The sequence below is a fragment of the Thalassophryne amazonica genome, chromosome 3 (genome assembly GCF_902500255.1).
Source record: "Thalassophryne amazonica chromosome 3, fThaAma1.1, whole genome shotgun sequence".
In the NCBI taxonomy this organism is placed as follows: Eukaryota; Metazoa; Chordata; class Actinopteri; order Batrachoidiformes; family Batrachoididae; genus Thalassophryne; species Thalassophryne amazonica.
In genome coordinates this window covers 93,994,562-94,013,792 of record NC_047105.1, presented here as the reverse complement: position 1 = coordinate 94,013,792, position 19,231 = coordinate 93,994,562, and the positions used below count along the sequence as shown (strand labels likewise).

The 19,231-nt window shown below is 40.3% G+C and overlaps 1 protein-coding gene across 1 annotated transcript in view; it reads left to right on the top strand.

The window, feature by feature from the left end:
• Positions 1-19,231, top strand: part of ubap2a (ubiquitin associated protein 2a) — a 65,793-nt gene that overhangs the window by 16,825 nt on the left and 29,737 nt on the right. The window contains 11 exon segments of the mRNA XM_034167101.1: positions 549-659; positions 2,739-2,901; positions 3,140-3,220; positions 3,310-3,373; positions 8,291-8,388; positions 8,560-8,618; positions 8,735-8,805; positions 13,350-13,518; positions 13,624-13,894; positions 14,216-14,517; positions 17,553-17,767. Of these exon segments, the coding sequence (XP_034022992.1) occupies positions 549-659; positions 2,739-2,901; positions 3,140-3,220; positions 3,310-3,373; positions 8,291-8,388; positions 8,560-8,618; positions 8,735-8,805; positions 13,350-13,518; positions 13,624-13,894; positions 14,216-14,517; positions 17,553-17,767 (1,604 nt within the window).

Here is a 19,231-nt window from a genome sequence, read left to right as displayed (position 1 = left end):
AGAGCACCCTAGGCTGAAGGTCAGTGATCGATTTTGTGATTGTTTCAATTTGTTTGGATTCCAAATCTAAGTGTAGTAGCATGTTCTGTGTTTCATGATTTGAATTTTTTGTGCTGTTCAAACAAGGATAGGCCTACAAACTTCTGTTAGGTCTACTCCTTTTAAAAGAATAATGGTATTTTTTTAATGGAAATTATCAATCCATTTTCTGAAATGAAACAAGTAAGGTAGGATTTGTAACACAATTCATGCCTCAGCTACATGTATTTTCCTTGTTGCTGCCGCTGGCAATCATCCAAGCCAGTGAGGAGAGCTTCAAGCACGAGGAACTTCTGTGACTCTGACCAACTGCGGTCTCAGCGATCCCCCAATTTTCTGCATGAACAGACTAGTGTAGAGGATTGCTCAATCTAGGAGAGTGCTGAGACTGAGACACCGGGAAAGGGAAGTTTGGGGTCCCTTGTTAGAGCTGTTGCCCGATCCCGGATAAGCGGTTGAAGATATACATACATATATTTTAGTATATGCCTTTGTTTTTCTCCACAAAGCTGATGGAGGTGACTGGAAAGAATCAAGATGAGTGCATGGTCGCACTCCATGATTGCAACGAGGATGTTAGTAGAGCCATTAACTTCCTCCTGGAGAGCACATCGGACATGGTAAGGATAGAGCTATCACTGATGACTTGTACCTCATTTAGTCTGGTTATAAATGTCATGTTTGCACAAACATTTTATTTCTGGACAGGAGAATATGTACTGTAGCCACTATCCATGATCTCTTGGCCAGTTAACAGCTTCATGTATCTTTGGTTTCACTAAAACCATCTGGCATTTTATACGTCTCCTCCCTAGACTAAAGCAGCAGCGGGAAAGATTACCATAATGATCATTATATAATTAACACATATAACATTAGTCAGATGATACAGTCAGCTTTTGTGTGCTGCAAGTCAATCCATGTGATATCACCGAAGGCCTCTTGACTGACCATCTCAGATTGGCTTCATACTTCATATTTGATACCATAATACATATTTGGTTCAAGATACCTGTTTCATATTTTGTGCATTTGCTAAGCAGACGTTAAACCGGATGTTCCATTGTTTTTGTTGAGAGGTTGAAAGAATTTGTCCATCTGTGAGCGCTGTAGCCAGATACCGTAATGGCACTTCAAAAGTTAAGTGTTTGCAACTTTTGCCACTTAGCACAGTGAAAAGAACAAACCAGGTGTTGTTGTATCTTTAATAAGGAGGAACAACAAACAGCGAGAGATAGATTATTTAAGTGCAGAGAGTCACCCGGTTTTAATTACGTAAATGATATTACAGAGAGAAATTAATCTGTAACCTCAGAAAAAGTTAATTTTATAAGTTCCCATTAGAGCCAAGTCTTCCTATTTGAATATAATGCTGTACAAATCAGTAAAAATATTGCATCTTTCAGTTAAGTAAATTGCTGACCGCGGCATTAGCATCAAAATGTCTGTGCCTCTTGTCGTCACTTGCTCTCAGGTACTGCAGACAATGCAAAATCTGTTATTACGACTGCTCTGACTGTGTGTGGCCAACATGTGAGCATGGCATCAAAGAACAAAGTCAAACAAGTTGCCAAATAACTGGAAACTAACCATTAAGTATTTTTGCGAGTCCGACAGCATTTGAATATTTGTGAAGAATGCCACTGAACACAGGTGGGGATGAGAGGCTGTAGAGACACCAGCGAGCCACTCAGCCATGCAGCTGTTGTGCTTTCTTGGAAATCTGAAAATAGAAAATGACTGTTTTTCACCTGTAAATGAGCAATTCAGTTGTTATGACATAAACTATAACCCTCTGAGTAAATTTACAATATGTTGTGAACCACAGAAATGGCTGCTGAATAATTTATGTTAACAGTCAGCATTAGAAATAGACACGTTAACATACTATTTGAAATGATGTTACAGTAATTTATTTATTTCATTATTCTTTAATTTGATCTGAAATAATTCAGTGTCTGTCATTAATAATCTGTAATTTGCCATTACTTCTATGATGAATTTGTTTAACTCTGTTCTAGTGGTTGCAGGCAGTGTTCTCACTGTGTTTTGTAAGGTTTGTTTGGCATAGTCTTTGTGAAGAAAAGAGGAACATTCTATCATTTCAAGAATATGTTGGACAGCTCCTCTATTTTCAGCATAAAGAAAACACAAGTTCAAATGCAGTTTTCAGCAAAAGGCAGAGCTTCACCACGGCGCACCTGCGAAATGGAACAAAAATCATGACGAAAGTCTTTTGTTGAACATAAAACAAGTCTGGTTTGTGCGCTTACTTAGGTATTCTGTTAGTGTAGATATCTTTTTTAATGCTGCTGTCTTGTGTTTTATGTGTGTGCAATGACTTGGCTGCAGCACAGTGACAAGACATGAATGGGTTCAGAACATGGACACCTGTTCTGTTCAACTCAAGTATGTTGCAGCCATCTCAGGGAAAGGTTTTTTGAAAGTTTTTTTTTGTTGTTTTGTTTTTTTGCATTCTGCTCATCAGTCTTTGCAAAATTAAGTATTGCCAAGTTCATTTCAGTGACACCTTGGTTGATTGTGGAGAAACAAACTTTAAATATTTTCTCTCTTTAAGATCAGTAATAACCTCATCTGTATAGCTTGTACCTTTACTTCACTAATCCTACACTTTAGTTAGCATTTTAAAATTGTTATTAATAATAATATTTTTTTTGTACTATTGCTCCTGTGTGTAGACTTCATGGGAAACTGTAGGGAGAAAGAAGCCGCTGGTGAAAGAGGGTCCATCAGAAAGCAAGGAGAACAAGGAGAACAGGGAGAAGAAAGGCGAGAGGGAGGGTAGCAAGGGTCGGACATCTGCCAATCGCAAGGGCAAGGGAGCCAGTCGCAACCGGCAGGGTATGAGGTCAACAGTGAAATTTCTGCATAAATTGAACGCTAGATGAGAATGTCATTTTTTATATTAGTGCTTGGATATCATGTTTGATTATATCATCATGTTGCTAATGGAGCTTCTGCTTATATATATATGTGTGTGTGTGTGTGTGTGTGTGTGTGTGTGTGTGTGTGTGTGTGTGTGTGTGTGTGTGTGTGTGTGTGTGTGTGTGTGTGTGTGTGTGTGCGTGCGCGCGCACAGTACACCCTGAGGAGAATGGTGTGGAGGTAACATCTGTGGACAGAGGCTCTGAACGAGGTCGAAGGGCCAAAGGTGGTCGAGGTGAGCACATGAGTAACTGATGTACTTATTCGCTGTTACTCTGCCAACATTGGAGCAGACTTTCTTGACTGCTTTGAATGTCTGTGTAGGATCTGGAGGTAGAGGCCGAGGCAGAGCACCAGCAGGGAGCAGGTTCTCAGCCCAGGGCATGGGGTATGGAATAACACACACATTTAAAAGAAAAACAGACAAAACAAAAAACAAACCCCAACTTTCCTAAGAAACACGTGTCTATGTGCTTGACTCTTGGATCAGTGTTTCCACCAAAAGCATCATAGTTTTTCAGTTTTCTGTCACACGCAGGTACCATCTGGTGATTATGTTTTTCAACCCAAGCATCTGCTTAAATGTGAAATTCTAAAGGCAAGGCAACCATTATATAGATTAGATTGCCTGGAATCTTTTACACTGCAGTGATGTGCAGTATGGGTGTAACGATACACTAGCTCCACAATTTGATACATATCACAATACACCTATCACGATTCAATACATATCGTGATATATACAGTACATGTTTGGACACACTGTAACCAATTGCCGGAATGGAAAAGTGTTCCCACTTTTCATGGTATACTAATTCAAAAAAAGATTTGATACAGGCTTCAAGATATTGTTATCACAACTAACAATGCATCGTTACACTCCTAATGTGCTGAATTGAAGTGTTTGTGCATCACCCAAATCATGCAGCCTTCATATATTGTAACAGGAATTTAGCTTACAGAGCTATTCCACAGGGCGCCGTTCTACAACGCTCACCCATGATCCAAAAAAAAGAGCAAAAACGGGATGAAATGGCTTAATCCGTCTTGCCTACTAACAGGCTGTCTTATAAAGTGCAGACTTGGCAGCTGGCTGGCTTGCAAAATGCAGACCTGGCAACCCTCCCAAAAACAAAAGAAAGGAGCTGCTCCCTCAGCCAGACATGATCGAGCTGTTCAACTTTAAACAAAAACTGCAACAAATGCTGCTTCAGCTTCAAATTTTTGCCCTGATAGAGCACGATCAAACAAGTTTCAAGCTGTACTCACTACAAATACCCCGTTTGAAGACGTTCGAACATGGTTTAAGCCATTAAGACTACGAATACCTGGAAGTTACCACGGACTATCAGCGATTTCGAGAATTGGAATGAAATTTTTGAACAGTTCAATAATTGGATCCCAGTTTCAAATCTGGTGTCGATGATGGCTGTAACTACTACATATGCCAAGTTTGTTCAAGATTGACAAAGATGGATCAAGAGATTATTATGATGCTTCAAAGCGTGACCCGATTTACTGTTTGGTTGTAAACAGGAAGGAACAGTGCTCTGTGGAATAGCCCTGCTAACAAATGCATATTGTTTTACCCTTCAGCCTGAATGGGTTCATGGGGGTGTTATTATGACCTGTGAAGTGGGCAGTGTGGTGGCTGTGCAGCTGGGTGGGTCATGTCCATGCTACTTCTCTGTGGTTATTAATGAAATCCTTCAGAAATTTTGGATGTGCATTCAGCGGGGCCCGAACCTGTTGAACACCAATGTATTACATTTCCAGTTTGATTTTTGATACAGTAACCACAACTTTATTAGAATTAGTGGTGTCTGTTTCTGGCTGGTTCTCTGTGGCTGTTGATGAGCGCACATATATTCATAATATCCAGAACCGACATCAATCCAATCAAATACTCAGGACTTTTGTACTAATGCTGAAGGTTCAGAGAACCACTAGGTTATGTCTATAATGATTGTTTTGCATGGTGTCTTGAACAGATGATGGAACATCTGCAGCCAAAACATTCCATCTTGGTAGTGGTCTCAAGAAGAATGAAAGGGTAGGAAAGGAAAAGGTAGAAAGCTCTGATTGTGGAGCCATGTCTGGTTAACTGTCCAGGGGGTAAATTTTATTTTAGCGTCTTATTGTAAAAAGTTTGAAGCCATAAAGTTCTGTAAATTTGGGGTGTGTGGTCGCTTTGAGTGACAGCTGCTGAAAGGAGCGTGTCCTCCTCTCGTCTTTGCTCAGACTCTGCTCAATCCGGCTGGTTGTGCAAACTGTTTCTGCTTGTTTGGAGTATTTTATTACAATCACCTGGAATAATACGGCTTGTTGTGGTGAAACATCCTAACGGATCAGACGTCTCTGTTGTTGTATTCGCGCTGAGTGAAATTTGTCAGATTTAATGCTGTATGCGATTACATGTTCTATGTTTTAACAGCTGTCAGTGGATTCACCTGTTAGGTCCATTTAATGCACAGTTACTGAAAAAAATACATGGATGACACGAAGAACGTGAAAACACTTACTTTCATTTTGTTCCATTTAAAAATCAAATGATAAAATAGAAGTAATAATAAAAGTGTGTATGTGATAACAAGAATCTAAACCATTTATAAATACATTGACAGTAAATTAATATTAAAAAAATATGTAATTAACAGGAAATAAAAGGGTTGAGTTCTTCTAAAAACTGTTGAGGTCTCACACACTCACACACACTCATCTTCAACTGCTTAGTCCAATGAAGGTTCACCGAGCTGTTGAGGTCTAAGGTTCTAAAAACACTGCACTCACACGCCATTCCAACTCATTATGCAAGCTTTGCTTAATTTAATACCACCCTTCAAAAATGTCGGTTGCCTATTTTATAAACACTACCCAATCTAGAGCCTGTGGATCCCCACAGGCAACGTGCTACTCTATATTATAAAAGTGGCCTCTCTGTGAGCGTATGTGTGCATGTGTTTGGCTTTGATCATGGAGAAACTGCATTTTATGGTTCTCCTGTTACATGGGTGTGAAATATTTAACTGGAGGAAAATCAAAATATTCAGCATGCTCTAAAAGTCAAATATTGATGTGAATGTTTGTGCGTTGTTTTGCGTGACATAAATTGTCAGTATCCCAGAAATGCTGACATCATCAGTGGATGGAAAAATCTGTGTTATTGCATTTCCCATTTATAGAAGTGAATAAGAATCAAATTTAAACCAAATCTGTGTTCTGAGAACTAAATGTGATGTTGTTAACTTAATGAACAGTAGGTGCAGCTTTACTTGTATCAATTTTTATTTTTGTTAATGTTAAGACACTATCAGTTGTTATAAAAGCACAAATTGCTGAAGTCAAAGGTTTAGATACATGTAGAGACAGAACAATAACAGTCCAATGCAAATACCGTATTTTCTGCACCATAAGGCACACTGGATTATAAGGCGTGGCCTCAATTAGCGGGTACTTAACCCTTACAAAAGGCGCGCGCTAAAACATATAGTCTACAAAAAAAAAAAAAAAAAGCTCACGGAAGCAAAACGGTGAGTTTATTTGAACTTTTTAAACAACTTTGAACTACCAGTATTTAACAATATGGTACTCACATTATTTTTTATTATGGTTCTGTCACAAATCCATTGAAGTCTTCATCTTCTGTGTCTGAATTGAACAGTTGGTCTTCTAGCTGTGGCCACCTCGCTTTGTTTTTGCGGAAACTCTGTTTGGTCTTTTTAACTTGGCGCAGTTCATTTTCTTGTTTCCTCTTGCAGCTGCTCTATTTCCATGAACAACCGCGTAACTGATAGCCTGCAGTTTGAATTGTGCCTTGTAAGCATGTCTCTTCGCTGGCGCCATTTTCGGGGGTCCTTAGACAAACAAATATTGTTTTGCAGGATACCTGTATTATACGGTAACTACCGGAGGAGTGGCGGAGGTAAGTGTACGTACCACGGACTATTCTCTGATTGGTTTATCGCTGGCAGCGTACGTACTTTATGTATTACGTAATGTTCTCCGATTGGTTTATCGCTGCCAGGGTACGTACTCTACGCTGCTAGCGTACGTACTTTACGTATTACGTCCTTGTGTCAGCAGGAAATGGTCCGATATTCCGACGGTCAAAGACAACGTCAGTCGTTTTTACAGATTTTGGAATTCAGTGCGCACCGGATTATAGGGTGCACGGCCGATTTTTGTGAAAATTTCAAGCTTTTAGGTGCGCCTTATGGTGCGGAAAATATGGTATGTTATTTTTGTGGAATAGTAATATGTTTTTTTTTTTACTTTTATTTAACCAGGTTAGTCCCATTGAGATCGAGATCTCTTTTGCAAGGGAGACCTGGACAATTATAAAGTTTCCACTTCACCTAACCTGAATGTCTTTAAATGTGGGAGGAAACCGGAGCACCCGGAGGAAACCCACGCAAACACGGGGAGAACATGCAAACAGCACACAAAAAGGCCACAGGTGGGAATCGAACTCATGACCTTCTTGGTATGAGGCAGCAGTGCTAACCACTAAGTCACTGTGCTGCCAACCATATTCTAATCCATGTGACAGACTGTGTATTATAGTTCTGTCAACTTGCCAATATGGGAAAATATGGTTTTTATGACTAAAATGAGCAAGAAAATGGGATTGAGAAATAACTCTCATTTAGTTTATTAATTGCACCAGATTGCACGTAATAGTTCCCCCAGATCCTCCACTGGCTGTGGCAGCCCCAACATCATGAAATTTATTTATTTATTTATTTTAGATTTTCTTTTTTTTTCAAGGCCACTTTTATCACTGCATACATACATGTACACAGAGGCCTCTTGCCTGTTATAATATAGATATATATTTAATGTCACCATCATGTTCATTATCTTGTTCAGTAAGCACAGTTATCCCAGCACATTATGGATGTGGCCGCCTTGAGTGACAACAAATGGGTTGAAGCTTTTTTTTTTCCTGCTTGTGTCTTAACGCTGTGGCATGTCAGCTAGAGGGGCGGCGCACGATGGTTGCAGCTGCTTTGAAGGTCCGTCTTTTTTGTTTCTGTGTAGGCTCTCAGTTGTCCAGGTGGTTTCCATAGTAGAGAAGCTTGAATCTTCGACTGGACACCCAGAATGGGACATACCTAGTTTACCGTATATGCCCATTTCTGACCTATGCATCAACAGGTTGCGCAGCAGCTTTATCAGTACACCTTTTGAGGAAATCAATATGGAAAAGACACACTCTACACACCCAGGAGCATCACTGCATAATTCTTCACTTTGACATTGCTAGTAAAGTTTCAAAATGACATTTTCCTCTACTTTTCATCAGTACCTTCAATCCAGCGGATTATACTTCAGAGGCTAGGACAGGGACCACACAAACTGAGGTGTGGCACACTGCGGCCAACAGCAGCACAGATGGGACAGGTAAAACCCCCAGAGATGATGGTATGGTTCATAAAGGTTTTGTTTATTGACAAATACGTTAACTAGAGAACAATGTGTAACATTATGTGCAAAACACAATATGTCTGACCAGTGCATTTTCATTTTGCTAAAGTGTACACCCTTTAATTCTTAACCAATTTTGTGCTCTAGTTGCTTGGAGAAATACCTTGGAAGATCTGGCAGCTGAGGAGTGGAGTGAGGATATCAGTGTGAGTTGATATTAAGCTTCAGGCTGTCATAAGAGCAATCAGCTAATAATAGTAAAATATTCTGTGGCATAGTTAAAATAACTTTGAATTTTTTTTATCATTGTGTGACTCTGCAGCTCTCAGAAACCAAAGTGTTCACTCCCTCATGTGTACCACCGGTTGAGAACCACAATGCATCAGGGCGAAGGTAGGTAACTCACTTTTTATGTTATTGTAAATTGATTTCAATATTGTATTGCAATAATAATACTGTTCACCACCACAAGTGGAATGAGTTTCATTCTTATTTCTGTTTGTCATGCATCCATCCAGGCCATAGAGGACAATTTTATAGATATGTGCCAGATTTATCCTATTTAACCTAATGTTTGTTTGATAAGATTACTATCAATCAATGAATCAATCAACATTTATTTATATAGCCCTTTACAACAGCCAGATAAGCTCAGATGCATTCTGAGCATCCAGAACAGTAATTTTAATGTTTTGAGAAGACCATCAAGTGGACACCATTTGACTTATGCAATTTGAAACTGTGGATATAAGTACTTTATTCTGAGAATAGCCAGCATTGATTTTATTAACATCCTGGTGTAAATAAGGTATCACCACATGTGTAGAACTCAAAGAATGATAGGTTGAGTTTTCATTAAAAAGCAACTGCAATGTGATTTAAAATGTATTCATAAATATGAAAGAACAGGCTCTTAATAATGATTAACTATCGCATACTGTATTTTTTTTTTATCAAGATTTGTTTTTGCATAAGTTTGAAAAAACAACGGATCATAAGTTTAGGATAAATTACTTATCATGAATTTAATTTTCAAAGTGGCACTAATGACAACACTCATACTGAACATAATTTCACTTGCATAGACTGATTTTGGAGATCAAGTAATAATTGCAGATGGGCTTTCTGAGGTCCCAGATAGCTTTTCTGATTTCCTTTTCTAACTTTCAGAATTTAGTAAATTAGCATATGGTCCATTGATACTTAAGTGTAGACACTAGTCCCTAGAGGCAACTATTTTTGGTTTCAAATCTGGGCAAATGCAGTCCCAGAAAATTCCGAATGTGACAAACAAGAAACAGGTGATGTAAACAAGTCAATGCTGCTAAAAAATACAAACTTGCAGAAACAAAGATACTATTCTGACATGGTTTTGCACATAAGACTGACATGGTTTGCACATAAGACTGGCATAGCATGTTTCAAGTACACACATATATGTCAGAAGGTGGGGGTCATACCATATTCTGTCCCCCTGGTTGAAAAGGTGGGGGTACATGTTCCCCCCCATCCCCCACCAAATTGCGCCCATGGGAGGCGTGCTGACGGCGAGAAGACTGGTCAATACAAGCATAAAGTCCATTGCAGTAATCAAGTCGAGAGCTGATGAACGCATGAATGGCTGAGGAATGGCTTTACTTGAGCCAGAAGGCGTAGCTGGAAAAAACTTGCGTTGACAGCAGAGTTTATCTGTTCATCAAACTGCAAATAGCTGTCAAATATCACTCCCAAATTCTTGACAGCTGGTTTTAAATAATTAGCCAGAACACCAAAGTTTGACGGTACAACATTGGGCATGCCAGAATATCCAAACACAATGGTCTCTGTTTTACCATCAGGTAAAGGAAATTTTGAGACAGCCACTGCTTGGCATCATGAATACATTTAAATTCAATGCATTGCTTCTATTAGTCCTCATAGGCAGATAGAGTTGCAGATCATCTGCATAACAATAAAACGACAGGTTGTGCGCAGCTATAAATGCAAATGGTAAATGCACTGCATTTATATAACGCTTTTCCATCTGCATCAGGCTCTCAAAGTACTTTACAAATAATGCCTCACATTCACCCCGATGTGAGGGTGCTGCCATATAAGGCTTCGTGAACCGTAACTGACCAGATTTTAAAGCTAGAACCCAAACAGACCCAGTAATGTCTGAGCTTAGACATTAGTCATGTTCGTAGTTATGCAGATAAGTTAAATTAAAGAAACGTACTTCTTTATAGCTCATGAATTAAACAGCGCAGAACTCGTAGTAAAACTCAGGCCCAGAGTAATCCTGATTTGAACATTTTAGTTGTTAAAAATATTCTAAAAAGTAGTAGTAGTATTCTGTTAGTATGGAAAAAATGTCTGCAAAAATGAATCTTTAATTGAGGAGTGTTGAGGGGCCTGTCCCCCCGAAACACCCTTGTTCTGTCTGGATTTTCCCCCAGTTTGCAGTCTGTAAGCAGGTAAAATAGAGAAGTTGTGTATTTATGTGGAAAGCACAGCCTAATTGAGAGGTAAAATGTTTTATCAGCGCTTTTTACTTCACACCGTCCTCAGAAAGACACTTTAGGTATATTTGGGGAAAAAAGCGTATTTGGCGTAAGCATCGTGCATCTGCAGCTGTCTTTTTAATTTAACCACAGCAGAGGATACGCACAGAGCGGCACAGAATTTGAAAGAGAGAAAAAGTTAAAAAATATGTTCGTAAACTCTGCACTCTGCTCTCTGCCTCCTCACACTCTGAGACACAGAAGGGAAGTCTTTTTCAGTACGGATCTGCTGCACAATACAGCGGTCAGGCAGTTTGCAACATCAAACGTCAATGTACACCTGTGAAAATCAATGTTAATATTTGGTACAGTAGCCTTTGTTTGCAATTACAGATGTCAAACATTTCCTGTAGTTTTTCACCAGGTTTACACACACTGCAGCAGGGATTTTGGTCCACTCCTCCATACAGATCTTCTCCAAATCTTTCAGGTGTGGCGTTTCAGCTCCCTCCAAAGATTTTCTATTGAGTTCAGGTCTGGAGACTGGCCAGGCCACTCCAGGACCTTGAAATGCTTCTTACGGAGCCCCTCCTTAGTTGCCCTGGCTGTGTGTTTGGGGTCATTGTCATGCTGGAAGACCCAGCCATGACCCATCTTCAATGCTCTTACTGAGGGAAGGAGGTTGTTTGCCAAAATCTCGTAATACGTGACCCCATCCATCCTCCCTTCAATACGGTGCAGTCGTCCTGTCCCCTTTGCAGAAGAGCACCCCCAGAGTATGATGTTTCCACCCCATGCTTCACAGTTGGGATGGTTTTCTTGGGGTTGTTCTCATCCTCTAAACATGGTAAGTGGAGTTGATTCCATAAAGCTCTATTCTGGTCTCATCTGACCACATGACCTTCTCCCATTCCTCCTCTGGATCATCCAGATGGTCACTGGTGAACTTCAAACAGGCCTGGACACGTGCTGGCTTGAGCAGGGGGACCTTGCTGCCCTGCAGGATTTTAAACCATGACAGCATCATGTGTTACTAATGTAATCTTTGTGACTGTGGTCCCAGCTCTCTTCAGGTCATTGTCCAGGTCCTCCTGTGTAGTTCTGAGCTTTCTCAGAATCATCCTTACCCCACAAAGTGAGATATTGCATGGAATCACAGACCGAGGGAGATTGACAGTCATCTTGTGTTTCTTCCACTTTCTAATGAATAAATCATAACAGTTGTTGTCTTCTATCAAGCTGCTTGCCTGTTGTCCTGTAGTCCATCCCAGCCTTGTGCAGGTCTACAGTTTTGTCCCTGGTGTCCTTAGACAGCTCTGGTTTTGGCTGTGGTGGACAGGTTGGAGTGTGATTGATTGTGTGAACAGGTGTCTTTTATACAGGTAACAAGTTCAAACAGATGCAGTTAATACAGGTAAAGAGTGCAGAATAAGAGGGCTTCTTGAAGAAAAATTAACAGGTCTGTGTGAGCCAGAATTCTTGCTGGTTGGTAGGTGTTCAAATACTTATTTGCAGCAGTAACATACAAATAAATTATTAAAAAAATCATACAATGTGATTTACAGATTGTTTTTTTTTTTTTTTAGATTGTCTCTCACAGTGGACATGCACCTAAGATGAAAATTTCAGACACCTCCATGATTTCTAAGTGGGATAACTTTCAAAATTGCAGGGTGTATATATATATATATATATATATATATATATATATATATATATACACACACACAGAACTGAAGTGATTTATCTTAAGGAAATGGTAAGACATTAACAGTATATTTTAAATAAATAGTTTTCTTGATGCCTGTCTTAACCCTAGACCACGTGTGTGTACATGTTGACCACATAGATATGACATCAGGCATAAAAATATTAATTCTACCCCTACAGACAAAGGTTTTGGGCTGGAGGGGGGATGTATGAATCATCCCATCTGTCCACGAATCTTGTAAGCATAACAACTCTTCAACCAGTTCGTGGATTTTAATGAACCTTCACATAATGGCAGCAGTAGTAGCACACCATATGAAGATGTGCTTGAAGGAAAATAATTCTAGTCTGCAGGATTCAGTAGGAAGATTAGACTTTGGTGGGGTTTTGTTGTTGTTTTTTTCAAAAATGGTGATGATCTAGTGGTTAAGGTGTTGAGCTTGAGACCAGAAGATCCTTGTTTCAAATCCCAGCCTGACTGGAAAATCACTAAGGGCCCTTGGGCAAGGTCTTTAATCCCCTATTGCTCCTGGTGTGTAGTGAGCACCTTGTATGGCAGCACCCCCACTTGGGGGTGAATGTGAGGCATTATTTGCAAAGCGTTTTGAGCATCTGATGCAGATGGAAAAGTGCTATATAAATGCAGTCCATTTATTTTACCTTTTTTTTTTTTTTTTTTTTTGCAATATTACGCAGTTCAGATGCCTCTTGTGTTAATTGACCTGACTAACTGTTCTCCATCAGTCTAGACCTTGCTTCTCTGCTGCAGAAGCCTGTGATTGGAGGAAGAGAGACACCTTCATCTTCTTCCCCTCAGAGTCTGGTGTTTACCAACTCCCACCAGCCACAGCAACAGCAGACGCCCCTGAGCCGCAACACCTCCAGTAGCACAAGCTACGCACATGCTGCACTGGTAAAAACAAACAAAACAGTCACAACACTTACAATGGTCTAACTTCTTAAGTTGTAAAAACACATAAATGGAGATTACATATTACACTGTTTGTATGTTTACCAGTCATCAGTTCTGGGAGCTGGTTTTGGTGACCTTGGTCAGGCCAAGAGAAATCAACCCAGTGCTGGAGCTCAGATACTGGAACAACTAAAAGGTCCTGGTTTGGGTCCATTGCCCTCATCCCAGACTGCCCCTGCTGTCAGCACCCAAGGAAACAGCACCTCAGTTGGCCGTTTGACGGGCCTGGGAGCACCTGTACCTCCTTCATCTTCCTCAAGCTGGGATATGAAGGCTTCTGAATCCAGCGGCACTTTGCTGTCCTCACAGTTTAGCCGTAAGTGTTCAGGTGGGAGTGGTCATTTAAGAGGGTATAGGGCTTTAGTAAATTTGTAATATTTTATACAGAGTTGAAACAACTTTTTTTTCTTTTTTCAGATAGTGTTACAGAGAATGAAACTTTGCTTAAACATATTTGTAATTTAAATTTACCATGCTGATGAAACTGTTCATTGTGCAGCCTTACAAGCAAGTCACTTCATTAATATTGTTTGTGTTTTGTCTGTTTTTGTCATGTGTTCATGTAGGTGTGTATTTATAACAATTTCAAACCCCTGTCCTGTGCGTGTTTATGTTTTGCGTGCATTGGTGTCTGCAGGTGAGTTTGCTCTGCAGCCAGAGCCTTCTCTTGTGTTGAGCCAGTTGGTCCAGAGGCACCCTGGACCTTCTTCACCTCTGGCAGGTCAGCCTAGCCCTCCATCTCAACAACCACCCTGTACTTCAGCCTCTCCTGCTCCACTGCATAGCACCACGCCAGCGCAGGCAGGTCCAGTGGTGGCTGCTGGTGTTGTTAAGCCTCCTGTCCTGAGCACAGGGCTGGACCCTCAGGGCAGCAGCACGCCACAGCAGCAGCGGGCACAACTCAAGGGCCAGAAACGAAGAATACCTCCCACATCGAAGGTAAGGTGAAACACAGCAAGTTGCTTTTACTGTCTATACACACACACACACACACACACACACACACACACACACACAAAAATAAATCTTTAAGGCTGTATGGCCTTTGGGTTTTTTAAGATTTGTCATAAAAAGACTTTTCTTTGACACCACTATAATTTTATTTCTTAATATTTAAATAAGGGATTCATATTATTATATTGCAAATAGGATCAAAATGTGCAATGTCTGGAAACAATTTAGAATTTTGACCCCTCAAGAGTCAAAATTCAAGTGATCAGATGCCATGACCTACATTTGGTAGTGATGTCATAGATCACATGGGGGCTTCTCCCTGTGCTGTGCAAGGATGCTGGGAAATAAATTTAAACGGATCTCACAAACTACATAGACATGGAGGAGGGCTAAATATGGTAGATTTGCTGATGTGACTGAAAGTGCAAGAAGAAAATGTAAATTTGAGGAAGTGAAAAGGCGAGGGAGGCGCCTGATTAACATACGCGATCAGAGGACGTGTTAGGAAGAGTTGAGATTTAAATCTGGACAAACATCCCACAAATGTTTTGCAAGATATCTGCTGGATAGGTAAGTCACAGAGTGTTTGTCATGATTTATTCCAAATTGTCTTTTCCTGTATTAGCTATCAAATGTACAAGAAATAACTTCTGTTCAGTCTAAAGTTATCTTATTTCCAATGATGAGCATGATGTATTAAATTCAATTATTGTTGCTCAGTGGTCAGCTGATCCTTGCCGGCAAAATGACCAGAAGTAGCTCAGGTCGCAGGTAATTGCGGGACTTTGGATATGTTGAACATTAAATATCAAACACATGAAAATGTAAAACTTGCTCATGTCAGAGAACTACATAAGCTAATCCTTGCACTGTGGATGTGGTGATAGCGTTATTTTTCCTTGGTGCTATTTAAAAAGCAGGGGGAAAAAGTCCTTGTGGTCTGCTACTGTTCTCTAAACCATGCAAAAACGTATCCAATGGCACAGACATCCAAACCAATTACTGTTCTCAAAAACACACTTTATTTCTAGACCAAGTCAGTTATGTCAAAACAAAAAGGTTCAAAGTGCAATTAATCAAGATTTTAAAAAATTAACACGTTATAGGTGCTGTAGTTTAATTAATCAAGATTAACATGTTATTTTGACAGCCATATTAATTAGATTAAAAAAAAGTCACCTAAGGAGCAGAAAAAAAAAATCCCTTTGATTCATGGTGTGTATGTGTAACGTGACTGCACTATCTACAGAAAAAGCAACAATTTTAACATCCAAACAAGTTGGCCCTTCATTGGCATGAATATTAAAAACAAGTCTTTTTTGTTTGTTCGTTTTTAAAAAATCATTTTTTGGCTTCTTGATATTCAGGCTAGCTTTTGCGTTAAGCCCCTTTCACACTGGCGTATTCGTAGAGCTGCGTATTGTCTATGCTGACGCAGCAGTATGCAGCAGCAGTATGTTGAAGGCTACACGCGTAGGACAGAAGAAATTAAACATGTTTAATTTTCTTCAGCGTACAGCAGTGGACACATAAAATACGCAGTTTTAAGCAGGTCTGCGCAGCACAGCGTTACTGCATGCAAGTCTGTGCCACACAGCACTCCTGTACACATCCAAAAACTGAGTGCGTGCATCCAGAGGAATCAGCTGGAGAACAGGATCACACAGTCCACAGCGCCTCTGTGTGATCAGAACAGCTGATGAAACTGATGGACGTGTGTGTGCTCAGAACTGGGAATCTCTCTCTGTCTCTCTCTGTGTGTGTGTGTGTGTGTGTGTGTGTGTGTGTGTGTGTGTGTGTGTGTGTGTGTGTGTGTGTGTGTGTGTGTGTGTGTGTGTGTGTGTGTGTGTGTGTGTGTGTGTGTGTGTGTGTGTGTGTGTGTGTGTGTCCAATCACACCTGAATAAGCACTGTGACTCTTTAAAATAAAAGCCTTGTCACTGCATGTCATTGCGATCAGCAGACAACCTGATTGATCAGGTCTGATCAAATCAGCGCACCTTTAAAAGTTTAACGAGTCACAGCGCTTCATTCACGGCAGCCTTTACCACAGCCACACTCAGCAGCATCTGTACACAATGAAAATGATCCACCAAGACTAACAATAAATAATAATTATAATGTTAAATGACTCTGTTTCTGACGTGCACCACACCGTGCAGTAGAGAACAGAGCGCACTTCCACAGAGGCAGAAAATAGCAGCTTTGGCTACATACGTGGCAGTAATGAAACTGTAAAAACCTCATGACACAGTCCACTACTTTCCAAGTGCAATCATGTGTTCTGCACAGTCGGCAGGAGGGAACTGGTTTTAAATAGTGGCAAGGGCTACATGCGACTGTATGCACACATTAAAAAGCGAACACACGCAGCTGCAAGCAGATCTACGAACACGGAAAAAGGCTGAGTACGCGCGCATTTCGGGTGTACTTAAATGAAACTCAATGCAGCAATACGCAGCTCTACGAATACGCCAATGTGAAAGGGTCTTTGGGAGCCAACTGGCCCCTTGCAGAAAATTTGCAAATCAAAGCCTGTCCTCATGAGTGTAGCTCCTTCAGGATTTCAGGTAACCGCACACAATTGAATATTAATTTCCGGCCCGTTGTCTTCAAGGAAAGTTAATTGAACATTTGTTCTTTTTTGATGCATCATACTGTATGATACTAAATTCATGGATCCAACTCCTGCTAAATCACTTAATGAAGTCCAAATGCAGGCTCAGACGACCACACAGCCAGTGTTTATTCCAAGATAAAATAGGATCTCAGTCCTTTGCAGGTTACTTCCCCAGCCAAGACTAGTCCCCATTTACAGCTGGGTGAAATGGGGAAAATATGTCTTATCCAAGGACACAGACAGGCAGCTTGAAACACACAGTCTGAATTGAACTCTGGTCTAAGTATTGCTAGTCCAACTCCTATCCCACAGTGCCACCTGCTGTACAAATATAATATATCTGTAGAATGAACCTAGTATCAGTGTGATGAAACCTGACTATGCTACTGTCTTCCGGGCAGATCCCGTCCACAGCGGTAGAGATGCCAGGCTCAGCGGATGTCCCTGGTCTGAACCTCCAGTTTGGAGCCCTAGATTTTGGATCAGAGTCACCATTGCGCGAGTTTGGTGTTGTGGATAACTGCATAAGTGGGGCATCCAGGGAGTCCACACCGGTTCCAGCACCACCAGGACCAGGGGCACAGAGCCAGACAAGCTTGTACTCCAAACCACTTAAGTACTATAACTTTTGTCTACATCCATTACTAAACTGTTTAATATTATATCTTGGGGAGAAAAAAAACTACAGGAGCATTTTAATTATACAGTATAGCATTGCATAGATCACACCAAGATGACTTTTGACAGAGTATTTGATTACATGAACCGACATTATAAATGCTTCTTTACATTTAAAAAATGTTGTGAGAAATGTTGCTGTCTCTTTAATACATACTTCATAACTCATGTTTTAACCCTCAAAATTTCAAATAGTTTCTTGGCGTTTTTGTTCCTGTCACATTTTTTGCCCACTGTGAGCTCATTTGTCACTGCAGCTGCAAGACTTGCACCTTTGCAACTTTTCTCACACAGAAGACACGTGGCGTTGTGTGATGCATTTTTGGCCAGTCATGGTATGTTTTTGGTGGACAGTGGCGTGTGTTCTCCATGCCTCTGCTTGCCACAAACATGGCGTATGTGGAAGACGGGTTTGAACTCCTTAATACATTTAGTGAATTCTTCATTCATCAAAACTAAGATAGAGTCGATATTCGCAACATATTTATAAGGGCCCATAAATATTAGCAATACTGGTGGAGAACAGTACATGTCTACATGCAGTACATATGCTTTCTTCATTTTTTTCTCTCTCTCTCTCTCGCTCTCGCTCTCTCGCTGCCACTCTCGACAATATTCCTCTGTTGATTCCAGGTCCTCTTCTCTGTTCGAGTCTGCAATTCAGTCAAAGATTTACTGAATGTTTTATATGGCTCTTCATCCCAGCAGACTCATTTGAGGCTTCACAGTTGTACTGAGAAGCATGAAATGTGTTTATTTTAATAGAATTGGTTTGTTTTTAGGCTAATCTGACAAAGACATCTAGAATAAAATGAAATATGACTATTTTAACCTTAAATTTAGTAAATACCCTCATTTCCATTTGTCTGTGCTTCTGTCTGAAACATGTAACCACAATTTCTCCTAAACTGGTTTACAGGTTTCAGAGAAACTTCACAAAATCAGCACCATCCCTACCAACAGCTTTTGTTGTTGTTGGCTTTTTTTTTTATATACACAATATAACTGAAATAAGTGAGTTCAGAAAATTGATGGATGGATGGGTGATGGTCAGTTACATGCATGCAAAAGACTGGAAACACACTGCAAACGTGTGCATCATGGCTGCATTGTGTGCATCATGGCTGCATTGTGTGTTGATTTACATTCAGGTGTTATGTGTTAACACATTCAACCTTACACACCGCCAACATGAGCAAAGCATCCCAGAAATGTCACAGCTGCATGTGTTGCGCCACATATTCCACTAAAGAATGGACCTGGCATTCTGACAAGCTGCACTACCTATTGAGATGTGCTGCCTAGTGGTGTTGTACATGTGCAGACCCATATTTATGGGCTCTGATAATGTACCCTACATGCTATTTTCAGCAAAATCTTGTTATTCAACACTGAAGACAAT